This window comes from Gallus gallus, chromosome 4, assembly GCF_016699485.2.
Source record: "Gallus gallus isolate bGalGal1 chromosome 4, bGalGal1.mat.broiler.GRCg7b, whole genome shotgun sequence".
Taxonomy (NCBI): Eukaryota; Metazoa; Chordata; class Aves; order Galliformes; family Phasianidae; genus Gallus; species Gallus gallus.
In genome coordinates this window covers 24,515,483-24,532,000 of record NC_052535.1, presented here as the reverse complement: position 1 = coordinate 24,532,000, position 16,518 = coordinate 24,515,483, and the positions used below count along the sequence as shown (strand labels likewise).

At 36.7% G+C, this 16,518-nt stretch overlaps 2 protein-coding genes across 8 annotated transcripts in view; one reads left to right on the top strand and one right to left on the bottom strand.

Moving 5' to 3' along the window:
- Window positions 1-16,518, top strand: part of SPOCK3 (SPARC/osteonectin, cwcv and kazal like domains proteoglycan 3) — a 585,918-nt gene that overhangs the window by 12,754 nt on the left and 556,646 nt on the right. For all 6 annotated transcript variants that reach the window (XM_046940442.1, XM_046940441.1, XM_046940440.1 and 3 more), the window contains exon 2: window positions 5,247-5,358. The gene's annotated coding sequence lies outside the window, so the exon portion shown is untranslated. The remainder of the gene's footprint in view (window positions 1-5,246; window positions 5,359-16,518) is intronic.
- ANXA10 (annexin A10) overlaps window positions 1-16,518 on the bottom strand; it is a 31,203-nt gene that overhangs the window by 11,836 nt on the left and 2,849 nt on the right. The window contains exons 2-4 of one of the 2 annotated variants that reach the window (XM_040699185.2): window positions 10,972-13,952; window positions 3,542-3,626; window positions 1,048-1,142 (exon numbers count right to left, since the gene is read on the bottom strand). In XM_040699185.2, coding sequence (XP_040555119.1) covers window positions 1,048-1,142; window positions 3,542-3,626; window positions 10,972-10,989 — 198 coding nt within the window. In that variant the 5' untranslated portion in view covers window positions 10,990-13,952. The remainder of the gene's footprint in view (window positions 1-1,047; window positions 1,143-3,541; window positions 3,627-10,971; window positions 13,953-16,518) is intronic. The other variant, XM_046940447.1, reaches the window with a different exon arrangement.

Below are 16,518 nucleotides of genomic sequence, written 5' to 3'. Positions count from 1 at the left end.
CAGAGTTTACTTACCTTTCTCCTCTACTACTGTTCATTGTTTTTGTGATACTTAAAAAAAAAAATCTGAAGGTTTTTTTTTCCTTTCTTTGTAGTTGTTTTAGGTCTTTAGGTCTGTGAGCACTGGCTTTATAGGGATTTAGGTTAATTGCCTATGGCTGAAGGAGACAGAGATTTATCAATAATGTGTTTTCATAAGGATTTACACATTGGTTTATGTGATATTTTTAGTCTGGACTTAAAAAGAAAACCCAAGTAGATAATTAGTGAGCAAATCAATAGTTGTTCTCTGTTCAGAGAAAAATGGCAGACCTAACTCCATTCCTGATGGACAGTTTGCAGTTCGTTACCAACACATCATTAGTGATATCTGTAGGTCATCTCTCTGTATCAGAGAAAGAAATTAAAAAGAAATGACTGAGGAGTGGGGGGGGGAGGGTTGTTTTTTTCTTGTTAAGATGGTGTGGTTGAAACATTCTAGAGAAAAGGTTAAAGAACCATTTTCTAAGAAAAACGAAGGAATGAAATGGTAAAAACTTATTAGCAGCCTATGAGGAGAAGTCTCTGCTCTGTTCTTTGTGCTCAAGAGGAGGAATATAGGTTGAACTAGCTCTTTTTTTAATGGAGGATAGCAATACCTCTTTTTTTAATGCATTATTCTGTTTTTCTCTTCTGTAAATACTTTGGCCCATAACTCTTAATATGTTTTCCAAAGTCTTGAGAAAAGTATTTGACAGCTACTCCAAAACAGAGGAAGAAATCAGTCTTTCCAAATTTCTTGCTTGCTTAAAAGAAAAATAGATTGAACACATGGAACAGGAAACTTTGCACGTCCTTTTTTCTTCCTTGTTTTGTGGCAGATGCTCTGCTGTGTAAATGACATTTAGAAACCTTCAAATGTATGAGCAAAGTTGTGTGTCAGTCTTTTGGTGCAACCAGCGGTCTGCCAGGTTTTTAATTCCAGTACCTGACCTGAGAGAAGGACTGACCAACTGTACTGCAATCAGGAGGGACGGAATAGGGGAAGTACAGCATGGTTCTGTCATACCCTGCCATACATGTCTCTGTATGCCTCAGCAATCATGAGCCGCTGTGAATTGCAGCGCTGTGTTAGGATGTCAATCAACACATCTTTTTCACAACCTGGAAAGGAAACCAGACACAGATTCTCAATTAGCAAATTGTTGATATTTACTCAGGCTTATGATTGTTCCTGCTTTGTTCAAGAATATTAACTTAATTTCTTGAAAAAAACAGAGCAACAAATTAATATTCTACTGGTATTTAACAAATCACTTATATTTGCTTTGCATGCATACCTTTCACTTGCTGGTATAATACCAGCAATTACTGAAATAGTCTGTGTTATTATCAAATGCATCACCATCTCTCTCAAGCAAAATGGATTTGAAGGCATCAATAGAACAGATCGCAGCTTTCATCTGTTCAGAACTCGGCACGGTAGGAGAACTTGTGGCTGAGCCTAGGAAGTCATGCTTGTGTGACTTCTCAATATTGATTGAATTGTCATTTCAGGATTAGGGATCTCTTAAATGGGAACAACAAATTACAGTCAGAACATTTGTTGAAAAATTGAAAGCTGCGTATTTTCAGAGGAACTATATAAAATAAATTGGGAAGTTCTAAAGAACATTTTATTTTATACATTAGTTTCTGAGTGCAATTTGTTGAAGGTTACCTCTGCTTTCTGCTGGATGCCTGGAGCTTACAGGTAAACTTCCGTAACTCATCAGTATTAACTGCTTAGGAAAAAGAAGATAATGACTAACACTTCTGAAAATTATTTTCTCATTTTTTGGATTCTTTCCATCCCAAAAGATGGCTCTTGGTTATTTCAGATGGTTCAGCATTTTAATGTCATTCCAGCAGAAATATGTCTGCAAGTGTAAATCAGTTTGCTTTATTACGCTTAGAGACAAGTTCGGCTACAAAGCATGGAGATCAGCTAGCATCTGAATAGAGAATGATACTCTCATGCTTCTACAAATCACTGTTCTATATGCACATATAGATGTGTTATGGATATAAATTCTCTATTTTTTTCAGCTTTGTTAGGCAGATTTTGTCATAGGATCTACGACTGGTGGGCTCCATTTTGACACAAAAGTAATTGGACATTGGATACAATGTAAATTTTTTAATAAGTTTGCAGACAAAATCTGTTTGCTCATTACGCAGTAAGTTTAGTTCTCTTGTAGTCCATCTAGCCATAATTGCAGCAGCTTTTTGTACTACACTGATTTCACATCAGTTTGATTCATTTCCATCAAACTCACAAAGTGGACGTGTTACTGAAACTCTGTGTGTAAGGCTTTCCTTTACTTTTCAAAAGATAATTATCATTAAGATTCTGGGCAGTTTATACAGTCTCTACAGTAAAACTAAGGAAGATTCAAGAAATGTTTCAATGCCTAAATAACTATACTTGCTTTTTAATAATACCACCGGTATCAATGGGATATGTTAATATGTGACTAAACCTCCTCAAGAGAACGAATGCTGTGTGCAGGACATGGAGAAGTCAGTGCTTGCAAAGACTGTAAAGACCTAAACTGCTGTAAGCTGAGCATTGTATTTGGACAGCTCTCTTTGAGACTAGAACTTTGTTCTATGTTCTTTGTCAGGCAAACTTTCAAGTAGAGCTACTGCATGTGTGTTTACAGTAGTAAATGAAGAGAATCGTCCTTGTATTGTTACGTTAGCAACAGTGCATGAAAAATGCTAATTGAAGTCTGGCAAAATATTTAAACAGAACTTCATTTGTAATGAACTTAGGAAAGATCCTTCATGTTGTTCTTAATAATATCCACTTCGTGGTGATTTGATTGACTGAAATCTCACTTTTCCGTTAATGAAACTGAGCAGGATGCAAGATTTGGTGCTATACAGTCTTGTGAAAATCTCAGGAGATAAAGAAGTGCTGATAGAGGCAACAGTCTTAATGTGAGGAAAATGTGTCACAGGATAATTAAAAAACAAATCATCCTTTGAACCTTCAGCAATACGAAGTGCCCAGCTATAAATAACAGAGAACAGAGAGAAATGTTACGGTGAACATGTTTTTATTTGTAGACTGAAAGCAAAATTTACTCCAGAGGAAAAGATACCAGTACTTCAAAAATTTCTGCTCCATTTGTTTTTATTTCTCAATGAGTTTTATTTTAAAAGATGCAACAATCTCTGCTAGTAGCTCATGGTTTTGGGGTTACAACTAAGAATGAATCCAGTTTTGACCTTCATTATAGTAACAACATAAATTCCTATTTCATTTTTCATGTTTTCTCATGGAAAGCGTTTGCTATTATCAGTGTTGGTACACATTTAAGATTAATTTTAATTAGCTCTGAGCTGCTGCAAATGCAAATAGATGATTTCCTTGGATATCACCAGTGAATCTTACTGTGATATCTTGAAGAATCAACACATATGTATTGATGTTTTTATTATGGTGAGTGTATATATACATATACATTGCATTATTATGTAATAAAAGGTGTATTAGAATATGCCAGGATACTTACTAATTCCTTGTAGGGCTCCTCCTAGCAACTGAGCATCCATAATAGGGTTAAAATTTGGAGCTGGAAAAATTGTTCCTTGTATCTGCTAAAGGAGAAAGAAGCCTTTAATTGCAGTGTTTTATATTTTTTAACTGCATATATGATTCAAGTGAGAATCAACAATCATGTGAGATTAAAGCTTTTGCTTTATGGGGAAAAGTATGTTAATTTACAGGAAAGAACTTGTAGTAAACCCTGGGAAGCCAGAGCATATTTAAGTTAGGCTTGAATGAAGAAAATATGTTAGTAATGCATTTTGTTCTCATTAAAATGTAACCACAGTTTTGTTCCTATTTCTCAAACTTTTTCTGAAAATATTCTTCTGTCTTTTGAAGTTAATCTGTGCTATCCCTGACAGTCTTCAATTTCTCCTGATATTTCTAATTTGAAAGGACTGGTGAGAAAATAATGAACGAGGGTTGCTTACAAAGCCAGTAATTTTAAAAGAAATGATGTTGGGATGAACTGTGGGATATCCTTCTGACATGCTATGTGGAAGTCAGCATTATTTTTCTGGTTGCTTTTTCCTGATTAAATTGTTCTCAGTCCATTCTCACTGATGCTTTGTTTCATACAGTATTTTGTATTATGCCAAAGCCATGTATAGTAAATAGAATTGATTTCTTCATTTTAATCGAGTCACAGATTTGCATACAGATGAAAATAACTGAGGTTCAATGCTGCACCTCAGTTAATCCCTTCAGCTCCTCTGAGGACTGCACCTGCCTTTTCAGACTGACCCTGCATAACAGTTGTTTTATAATAATTCCTGTTCTGAGTAAATGTGTTTGATTAAAATGAACCTGATAACTTGAAATGTTTATTTCAATAGGAAATCGGATAAAATTTACAGACACAAATGATATATTTATACAAACACCTCTTAGAATTAGGACACCTGATAATTACATTAATTACTCTCTTTTAATTTTCTCACTTTGCATACACTTAAAGCCTTTTGTCTATGGTGCCTTCAGCAGTAATGACATACACATACTGGTTTATTGTTTGGCCACTAATGACATGCTTTCTTGGCTTACAGTTTTAGTGATGGATTTAAAAAGCAACAAGCAAGAAGTGCATATGTGTGAAGAGAAGGAAAATCTAAGTTATTGATCTATTTGACCATTGCTTGGTAGGTCTAAGTAATCTAAAGTAAATAGATGTATGGGCAAATAAATTGTTGGTGGCTAAGTAAAGAAAAGAACGTTTCATCAGAAATTTCAGGTTTTGAAGGAGTTACTTTACACTTCCTTGTGTAAAGGAAGTATTTCCTTTAACCAAGGAAATACTTGGTTATAGACAAGCATCTTTCTGCGGTGTACTCTTCATTTTAAATACAGTGTCCTACATTTACAACCAAGCATAAAATTCATAGTGTCACTTTAAAAACAATCAGGGAAAATATGAGAAAAAAATCTTTTGGAGATGAGGAGAAAAACTCTGGCTATAGAGATGATGATGAGGCCCTGTCAGTTTTTATAAGGTGATACATAACATTGCACATAAAATGAATTTCAGACTTATCCTCTGGCAGTTTTCCATGTTCTCTTCCCCCTTCAGTCTGTGTGTCTTGAGTCTCACTGGTCGTGTAACGTATCTGTTGGTTAAGATTAGCCTCAGAAATTGATTATTTTTATCCTCATGGCTGTCTGTTTTCTTACAGTACATGTGCTCCTCAAATGTTGTTCACCAGAAGTCTCCTAGACATGTGCTATATGCAGGAGTGCAGAATTTGAGTGCTCTTCGGCCACGTGGGACATGAGGTGCTAGTTGAGGTGATTATTTTCACTTTTCCTTTGCTAGCATGTCAAGTAATGCTGAGAGTCAAAGATAGCTGTCCCAGGAGGCAGAAATGCATGAACTCTGTGGCTGATAGGTAATGTAGCTTGACAAGCCACTCTGAAACTTACTGATAAACAAAATCACTGTAGAGAGAACTGCTAGAAGACACTGTTAGAATGCAGAATCAAAAAATGTATGTTGATATATGCTCTGAGTTAGAAAAATGGAATTTAGCTTTCTGCATCTGTAATTCATGCCTCTCAGAATGTCTGAGCCACTGGAATAGCTCATCAATCTTGAGAAGGAGAAAATAAGTCCAAAACCAAACTGTTATCAAATATTATGCTAGCACTGCCAAAACAGATTTTTTTTTTAAGAGAATAATAATAAAGGAATGATAGGTTGTGAATGCAATTTGAGTAACAGATACAAGATTCAAAGACTTCTAGTTTAGAGTATAAAGCTATGGTAGGAGGGATGAGCATATCTGACATCCTGTTTATGCGCTGTCTGAACATGTCACTGTACTTGCTGGTCATAAGGATGGCAGGAAGAGAGAAAATCTAGCAGTTGTATGTATTTATCCAAATCTAATTTAAAATAACAGTGCTGGCTCTTCATTTTGGCAACAGCTGTGAACAGGTTCAGTATCCAGAACAGCTGGTTATCTCAGAGTATTTCCTTTCACAAACTCAGGTTTGTGGTGTTAAAAGCAAACAGTCTTCAGCATTTATCATCACAACTAAATGAGTAAGTGAATGCTTTCACAGTGGATTCCTGTGTAGTCCTTGGAACTACATTTTTGAATATGTATCTTTATTCATGAAACTGTCAAAATAAAAAAAGGCATCATATCAATGAATACTTGCAAAAGTATATTGGAGGGATCGATCATAACAAAGGTAGTTTCAAATATACAGACTTTCAGGCTGTTAAGGTTTTTACTCCCAAAACACAGCTCTTTTACTAAGTCTTTCAGGCAAAATAATAGATATTTGAATGGACTTAATTCTCTCATGGTTCAGCAGAGCTACTGAACACTTCTTTTAAGAAGCATTCACCACCTCATTGTTTGAGGTTTACCTTTAGCAGATTAAATGTAATGTAGTAAACACCTATCTCGTACCAAGGATTTAATTAAAGTCGTGATGCTTTTAAGTAGAATCAAATGAAATATGAAGGTTCCCCTTGAGGGGAAGAACCGTCATCCTGTTATTTACTTTTAAGCAATTAAAAATCAATTAAAATTTTCCTGTATTGTACACACTGTAATTGGCTCTGTCATCTATCCCACCTAAGACAATTGTGCCAGTGTTACTCCTGATGAGGATTTTCAATGTACCTCATCTTTGTGTTTTCATGGCGGTTTCCCACCCAATTCAATGCTCTGCCAGTACGTAGCAGTTCTCCCAAGTAACGTTGAGGTTTTACAGTTCATGCACTATCAGAATCCTCAGAAGGAATTTCTGCAATTTGATTTCTTGCTGTTGGTGTAGCTTACAGTTATTGTTGGAATGTACCTTGTAATGTACCTTTAAGAAAGTACTCTGCTCTTCTGTGTTGTATATGCAGTCTGACCCTTATGAAAATTGATTCCATCACAACCTACATCAGTTCTATCTTGCGACTACGTCCGTAATTTCAGTTTTTGCCAAGTTTGCAGAGTCATCCCTACTTCATCTCCTTCAGGAGGTTATTGAACTTATTAAACTTTATTTCACCTGTTTTCATTGAATTTTCATTAACAATGGATCAGGACCAGACCTTATAGAAAACTCTGGTGATTTTGGGTCTGAATTCAGTATGATTATGCAGTAACAGCCCACTACTGGCTGCGTGCTGTAACCATTTGTTTTCTGCTCTGTACCAAAGAGTTCCAGCAAGCTGTGTGTTATTTACTGTGCAAGGTAAAGCCAAGGTAATTCACTGACAGACAGCTCAGTGGAGACAAAGATTGATTTTTTGGAAAATACAGACATGTCAGTGCCTCTCTGAAGTCAATCCTGTGCAGGATATCTCTACCCTTGTCAAAGAGGGCAGAGCCTTAATGCTGTACTTCAGAGGCAATAGTGGCAGTATTACTGCATGGTGGCAAAACGCTACACAGCAAACGAAAGGGAAGAAAACCTGCTTCAAAAGCAACATGGAAATCCAAGAGGTTGATTTCCTGAGAAAGTGACTCTTCTCGTGTCCTTTGACATAGTGTGATGTGGAGAGTGAAAGCATGGAAGAGATGGCCCAGTTTTAAGTTGCTGACGGTCTGATCGGAGTGATCTGTACTGAGACAGAAGCCAGAGGGCTGTGGCAGGCATTTTGCTTAGTAAAGTTTTGTTGCAGTCTCCTAGTAGTTCAGATGTGCCTGTGGTTACAGTCTTAGTTTTAGAAAGTATCCATGCTCGTAATAGTAAGGCAAACTAATCTCCAGAGGTGATTCTATGGTTTTAGCTTCAAGGATTTTAATGTTCTTTTGACCTCAAGATATCATTGTATCTTGCTGTGGCCCATTTGGGCAGTTTATAAATATCCGTTTGCTTGCGTACGTGTGTTTACTGTTTGAAAAGATATGATGCCAAAACAGCTGTGATATCAGTACAGGTTCTGCAGTATTGGTGGAATTAATCAAAATGGAGAAAAGACTGAAAAGGAACTGTAAAATATTTATTAAGGCTGAAAAATCAGACTTGAACTCTACCTTCCTTCTGTACAAGGAAGTTATAACTTTTCCTGACCAAAGCCATAAGCAGTTCAACAAAAGAATCCATTAAAACTGAGGCTGCTTTTATCAATGTGTGATGTGTAAAGTTCAGGCAATTCAGTCTTGTGATGGAAAAGCAATCTAAAGTATGAACAACCTTCTTATAATATTTATTCATTAAGTCATTTTGCTGATAGCAAACAATCAAAGTCAGATTGCTTAGTCTGAATGTTTCCCATGGGAATATCTACTAAAATAAAATGCTTACTTTCATAGCTAACTACATGCTATGTGGTAGCTATACTTTTGCAATCATGTCCTTTCTGTGCAGCTTTATTATTTAAAAAAAAGTTCATGAATAATTTTGGTTTATTCTAAGAGTTTATTGTATGTGTTACACTTTGTTGGAATAATATATGGGACAGAAATGGGAGGGATACATTTAAATATAGAAAATTCAATCTTTCTCCAAAGCATCCCATCTTTTCCTGTATTTCTATTTTAGAGAGGACACAGATGTCTTGTTACCTGGTTTCTGGTAGTTTTAACTCTCTGTGTATTGTGGCAGGCCATTTCCTGTATGCATTCTTTGATAAAGAAGTCGCACAGTGGTGCTCAGTCTGTCAGAATTGCTGCTGTGTACATTATCTACATCTCATTCTTAGTCTAGGTTGACTCCATCCTATCCAGTATTCCATATAGAACATATGGAAAGATATTTACAACATAAACTGTAAGACAATCGTAAAAAATGAACTATATTTTAAATATTCCTAATTCCTTTTTCATGTTTCTTGCATTTCTAAACCAGTGGCACATTAACATACTGGAATTCTTTGAAAATTACCTTAAATGTACTGTTATGACTTATACTCAATCTAAGGTTGTGCTTAATGAGCATAGACAAGAAATTAATGTGACTCAGCCTCACCACTCCATCCTTTGTAGATCCTGCTTTTTTGCTTGTGGTTTGCTCATGCTCTTAGAAGAGTGATTTTCTGCTGTTTTATTGCTGAATCTCACGTGTTGTTCCGTAACTGACTTCATTTTGAAGGACAAGCAAACATCCAGGGGAGGCTGCTTGCTTGGACTCCACACTATAACTCCCTGTTCTTTCTCCCCAGTAGCGGTCTGCTGTACTGGTTGGGAACTGCTGAGCTAGTTTGTACAGATCTCCTTTAATTTCTCTCCCTTCCCAGCTCACAACACATCGGGGAAATGGGAATAAAGAGTAAGAACTTGCTCATCCTGAGAATCCACTAAAATACTCTTTTTTTTTCCAGAGGAAGTGTGTAGCCAGATTTTGTTATATTTTATGGGATGGAGTTATATTGCATTGACTACATTTGATTGCCATTTTTTTTCTTTCTGAAATTGAGGAATAAAAGGCCTAATGACTGTGTCTTTATATATTTAGAAACAGGTGGAATAGGCATGGTATTCTGACCATTTATTTTGGGGTATTTTGGTGAAATTCAGAGGATCAAGTTAGGAACTTAAGTTCCTTATCTGCTTATGAGCTGAACTAATGCAGAATGATGATATCAAGCGAAGCCTAAAACAACTGGTACAGTCATCCCACACAGTTAAAAATGAAAATATAGTCTATCTGATAATGCTACCAGACTATTGCAAATAGTTTTTATCTTGCAAATATGGTTTACTAATTTTAATGACTTAAAAGTGAAAATTCATCCTATAAGTTATCATTTCCTACCTTTAATACCAAGCAGCATATCATTTGAAGATGGAATGTCAATCCTTTAAATGCAGTTGGCCTTGATAAATCAGTAGATGAAATGAAATGAAACTCTAACTGGAATGCATCTACTGCATTTTTCAGATAGCGTAATTCTACTTGTCTTGCTTTAATTGTCAGAAATAGGCTGTTATTTATAAAAAGAGAGGGTGGGAAAGAAGAAAATCCCTTTTTGGTTATCAACTGGCTTAATTAACAGTGGAATATCTCCAATTTTAGAAGAGCAAACACATCAGTAAAACTTATATCTAGTTCTATTGAAAAATAAATATATTCAATACAATTTTATAGGAAGAAATATTTTACTGGTGAGATTGGAATAATTAAGGCAATTATGCTTTCAAATAAAACAAGGATAAAAATTTGTCTATTCTTTAGAAAATGCTGCATTGATCAGTAAATTTATTGAGAATGCATATGCAAAAAGCATTTGAGATGAATGACTCGTTATTCCTATTAATAATTAATGAAAGAACATGAAAGTCCTTGGTGAACGTAATTATCAGTTTCCCAGGTGCAAAAAACAATTTTATGCTTGGCTGTCAGAAAATAATAACTAATGGTAGCTTTCAGAATGAGGCATTAAAACTGCAGTATGAACTTTCATTTTCTTGAAGAGTTCAAATGAAACTACCTTAATATATTACTATGATTAATTAGTGGTTTTTCCTGTGCTATAGTGCTTTTATCGCTTGTTAGCTTTGAAATATTTTTCACATTGTGAACCAAACCAAATGCTTATGAGTGGTAAAGTCAGTTACTTCATGCTGTTATACACACCGTGAAAATCGAAACCCACCAAAAATACTGGTGGTTTTATACACCTTGTGTTGATCTCATCTGAACAACTCACATTTCATGTATTTTGGTTGCAGTACTCCATTTTGTACCTCATTCAACATCTTAGTGCAAATATAAAAGGCCCACAAATAGAGACTCACAGCCAGGTAACGTGAACTGATAATTCTATGTACCTACTTTTCATTTTAGACACGATACGTATACTGTCAGTAAGACCAGAATTTGACACAAATTACAAATAAATTAACTTTACAAGAATAATTTTTATTGGTGGAGGAAAACGAGTTCCAACACGTGTCAGCAAATCAGAAGCAGTAAAACTGTAGAAAAACTTTAGAGAATTATACTCACGTAATCTCCACAATACATTGTGATGCAAGCCTTCAAGTTCTGTTGAGATCAATATTGTAAATTTCCTATAATAAAGCTAAAAGTGTAGTAAACCAAATTGTTATAGTTAACTCTTATTGTGTTTTTAGAGAATTAGGAGAAACCATCCAATCAAACTGCTGCCAAGTACTTTGGGCTCCAAGGTGACAGTGGAGCAGGAGCACTGCTTGGTACTGCATGTCCTCAGGTTTTATAGGTTCACTGTGTACTTAGTCATTAATCATATGTGAATAAATATGATTGTAGCATAAGTAAATAGAGTCATTGGCACAACACCCTCTGTTCTGCCTTGTTGATTTTAAAAATCAGAATTCGGCTAGACACAGAATGAAATGTTCACCTACAGCAAGTGCTTGCGTTAATGATTTACATTTCCAATTGGATCTGGTTTAGCCCTTTCTTGTCTTTCTTTTTCTTTCTTCTGCACAGTTCACCATTTACTCAAATACATATTTTTACCTTGCATGCACAGAAAAATGCTTTATAGCCTGGAACAATTAGGGCAGGTCTTTGGACCTTTGTGGAACTGTGTAGTTGAAAATCGTGCTTAATGCTTTCATATAAGTTACAATTTGTAAAATCCTGCAAAAGTAAAGATCAAAAATTCTATCACATTGCTATTAAAAGAGTTAGGCTGAGTCTAATATATTTTTCATAGCTTCTTTTTTTTCCTTGTTAATAATAGTTATTACTTTGCTAAAGTGCTGAGAAAATATAAAGTTTCCTCAGAAAGTAAGAATATAAAAGACAGATGCAGAAAAAGTCTGTATGTCCTCTAGTACGACTTGAAGGGAAGGTGTTATTGGGGAGTTAATTTTATTGCAGTAGTTTGGGATTGCGGTAGTTGGGCAGTAATCATAGCTCAAAATCTGAGTGATGTGAATCCACTTTTCATGGTTTTATTATTACATCCATCAAATGCTATGTAACACCAATTAAAAGCTGAATATTTTTTTTCTTACAATTTAGAAATTTGTTTTGGAAAGAATGACAATTTTATTTCGCAGCTCCTATATCTTATTAGCTCTCCTAATCATTCAGAACCATACATGGACTTCTATGCATTCTGTGGTATTGATTTTAACACAACATTTTGCATGTAAGTGCGTGTTGGACGTGAGATCTACAGGTCAGTCCTTACATATAGGCTGAAGAGTTTCATAGAGAAGTGCATGCATGTGAAGCTGTCTTCAGAAAAGCATACCTTTCCTTTAGCATTAGGGCTGCGTTGGATCTTTTTCTTTAATATAGTCATATCAACTAGCTTTAATCTCTGCATCTCAAGAGCCGTACAAGGATGGCTGGGGAATGAAGTCCCAATTTGCAGCTAAGCTAAATTATCTGTGAAGAATCTGATCTGGCTGATTGGGTGACTAAACATACGAGGTGGTACTGAAAGCAGGATTGAGTCCCCTGATGATGCATGTGTTTAGACAGTGATAAGAGTATGAGAACTTTTTAAGCCTTTCCTTTTCACGCTCAAATTTTACACGCATTTCCTTATGCTATAATTAAAATGTAATAATGTTAATCTTCAGTACAATGGAAAATGGATTAAATTTACAGGATTACAATGTTCTAATCTGCTTGTGTGAAAGCTGGAAGTGGCCAGGAGCTACAAGGCATAAAAAAAGTAGACAAAAAATGTGGTCTTGTGAAATACTCAAATCCGGTATATAATATGAAGGAAGAGTTTAGCTGATTTCAGAACTAGATGTGTCCAGTTCTGGGACTCTGAACACAAGAAGGACATGGAGCTGTTGGAACAGGTCCAGAGGAGGGCCACAAAGATGATCAGAGGGCTGGAGCACCTCCTCTACAAGGACAGGCTGAGAGAGCGGGGGCTCTTCAACCTGGAGAAAAGAAGGGTTTGGGGGGGACCTTACAGCGGCCTTCCAGTACTTGAAGGGGGCTTACAAGAAAGCTGGGGGGGGACTTTATATAAGGGCATTTAGCAGCAGGATGAGGGGAAATGATTTTAAACTGGAAGAGGGTAGATTTAGACTGTATATTAGGAAGCAATTTTTTACTGTGAGGTTGGTGAGACACTGGAACAGGTTGCCCAGCGAGGGTGTGGATGCCCCCTTCAAGGCCAGTCTGGGTGGGGCTTTGAGAAACCTGGTGTAGTGGGACGTGTCCCCGCCTACAGCAGTGGGCGGAACTTAGATGATCTTAGAGGTCCATTCCAACACAAACCATTCTGTAATTCTTACATTAATGAATCATTCCAAGGGAAGCTGTGACAGAGCTTCAACAGAAGAGGAAGTTTCAGCCTCCCTCTCAGTGAATGCCCTTTGGTTGTCCATACCTTCCATCTTCTCTCTAGTGCAAGAGGCAGGTTTTACAACAGAGAAATGCAAAATACATTTGTACACATATTGCTCAGCGAAAGTGACTCATTGTTTGCGCAGTAGAGTGAATATAGTGAACCTAATCTCACCTTTACATTTTATTCAAGAGCCTGCAGTCAGAGCTGTGAATCATTTGTAGGTGAGGAACTAATCCCATCTTTGGGGTGAAAATCAGGAAGTTGTGTTGCAAGTGGTTGAGGCCACCTCACTTCTTAAAAATATGTGGACTACTTGGAAACACTGCAGAAGAGAGCAAAAATCATGAATTGTACAGAAGGACAGAGAACACAGTTTGTTTAAACTGAGGAAAGGAAAAGTGAAGGAGGTGTTAACAGTTCTATAAAAATAAAAGCTGTTGCAAGGGCAAGTGAAAAAAAATTATTTGTCGTTGTGTTCACGGTGGACAGGTGAAAACATCTGCTTTCTCTTTTTTCCTCTATTATAATGTGAGAATTTTGTCAGTTCCTCTTCTTCAGGTCTTCCCAGACACTGTGCTGTGAATACCTTCCTCAGGCTTCCTTTGTTCTGCTCACTGATGGGTTTGGGTGTACAAACTGCAGCTGATCTTTTCCACACTGTTCAGAGAGAAATCTTGGATAAAAATAATGAGATACAATTAATTTCCAATTAGAGATCCGTATACTTCTTAGAAAAGAATGATTTAAGTAAAATTCAAGTGAAAATGATTTAATATGAGATCATCTGTTCATTTTTCCTGAAAATAAGGCTCTAACATACCAGCTCTATATTGATTAAAAACCGAAATCACATTATTGATACAATAAGCTACAAGTATTACTCTGAAGTCTCTTCACATAGCTGAAATGTAGGATGGGACTTGTAACTCTGTGCTGCAGAACATGTGGTTTGTATAGTGTGAGGAAAGTCAGAAGTCAAGAAGTGGTGGAAAGGTAATCTCTAATGCTAGTGCGGTAGTGGCAGTCTTGGGTGTTTGAAAATGATGGTAATAAATGCAATAAGAACTTATCGAACTGTCAATTCCTTCTAAGGCTGCCAGGGCCAAGTTCTGCTCTCTTTCTGAGAACAGCTGTGAGCAGAGTATGTGTACAGTGAAGGCAGTACTGACTACTGTGATGACTTTGGGGCTGGTAAACTGTGCCTTAGAAGAGTGGCTGCCAGCTGCCATTTATAGAATTCAGCCTTTACTCACAAACATGTGTGTGGAATGATGGCTTGCTATCTTGCAGCTGATATTACAGCGAAGTATCTGACTTAGATTGGGCAGCCTATTATACCACTGTTTTTATTTCATGCTGCAAATTAAAATAAAGGTCCCCATGCCTCCTCTTCTCCAGGCTGAACACGCCCAGCTGTCTTAGCCTCTCCTCTAAGGAGAGATGCTTCAGTTCCTAAAGTATTTTCATGGCCTTTTAAACTGACTTAATTGTGTCCATGCCTGTCCTGTACTGGGGAGCCCAGTACTGAATGCAGTGCTCCAGGTATGGCCTACTTGATTTTTGTTTCGTTGTGAAGAAACATAGCAAGGATGCCTGTGTCTACCTAGTCCCCTTCAGTGGCTTTCAGATAGACATTTTCGTCTACAGTAGATCTTGTGCAGTAATAGAGTTCTTGTGCACAGATGGGAAGGGAAAGGAGTTGAATGGAAATTAGGGACCTGAAAAGAGACTCCATTTTTTTTTTTAATGGTGTGTAAAGCTGGAGAGGATGTAGGTGACTTGTGGGGCAAGTGTAGGTCATCTGAGAAGAAGCACATCAAAAACACAGATCTCTGATTTAAGGGAAGGTCGTAAAACTAGTGAAGAAGAATAATTTGAAGAGATCTCTCTCACACACACACACACACACACACACAAGCATTTGTTTCTATAAGAAACAACGGAAGAGGCCAGGACCTTGTTGATGGTGTTGAAAGGATTGGTGACCTCAATCTGTGTGTAGTACAAGGATTCGCCTTCAGCTCTACTGCCTCACAAGAAAAGCCCACCGTTGTTTCCTTGGATGTTTTTTCTTTGTGTGCTCCTCTCAGTGTGCAGGTTTCATTTAATCTGCTGTTGGGCAAGGGAGAGCAAGCTTGGACTTACGGTCACGGTGTTTGCAGTTTAAACTGTCTCTGAATAGCGATTCTGTAGTTTAAGTTCCTTTTGTGTTTTTATCTTACACTATTGACTCTGTCTCTGTAACTGCATATTTTAACAGCCTTTGTTGTTGCTGTTTCACGTGTAACTTTTTTAGGTTGTTTAAAATAATGGCAGATATTTGCCAGTGGGTTGTTAGGAGTCTGATCACTTGATCTGGGGAATGGGCTTGGAGCTTGCACTTCTCATCAAAAAGTCTCAGCTTCTTCCCATGGAAGAGTATATAAATATTCTGCGCTATTGGATTGATTATTTAGATATGCTCACCTAATTTGATGCTGTATTCTTTTATAAGTGAATCCTTGTTTCATAGCACGGTTCTAGTGTTTATGGGCATGCTTCAAGAGCATGAAAACTGTTTCAGTAAATTGTTGTTTGGGAATGCAGGCAGTTGATATGAATCCATTTTAAGGAAAGTGTTTCGCTCTTTGGACCTCACTACTGCTGACAAGATCATCTGTATTTCTAAGTTGCCTGTAACTTTTTTCTTGAACCTTCATAAGGTTCAGGAAACCTTCTCTGCAGAATCATCTGTATGCATGTTTTTAACACCTGTGTTAATTAAGGACTCAGCATTTACATACAGCGTGGTAGCAAAATGGAACAGAGCCATACATTTCCAGCCAATAAATATTTTTCATTAAAAACCTATTAAGTCTGTATGAAAGTATTTCAGCAGAACTTCTGACAGTTTTGAAATGGTTCTATTTGAATCACCACGGATGGTTTTTTTTTCCCTCACAGTTTATATATAGCATCGGAATGAATAAAAATAGTTCAGCAGTGACAGTAGCTGACCTAATACTGCAAGGAAAATCACATTCTTTCAAAAACAGTTCTTTCTAGCTACCATGGAAGGAATTTTCACTGCAGTAACACTTCCCATTTATTTATTTATTGATTTATTTTTAAGAAAAAGAAGGCAGTGAAGCATAATTAATAGCGTTAACTTCTAACTTTAATGGCAACATGCAGATGTCAGTGGAATGAATGTCTGACCTTGGTATTGTCAGGCTACAGGCATTTGACTTTCTCTCTGA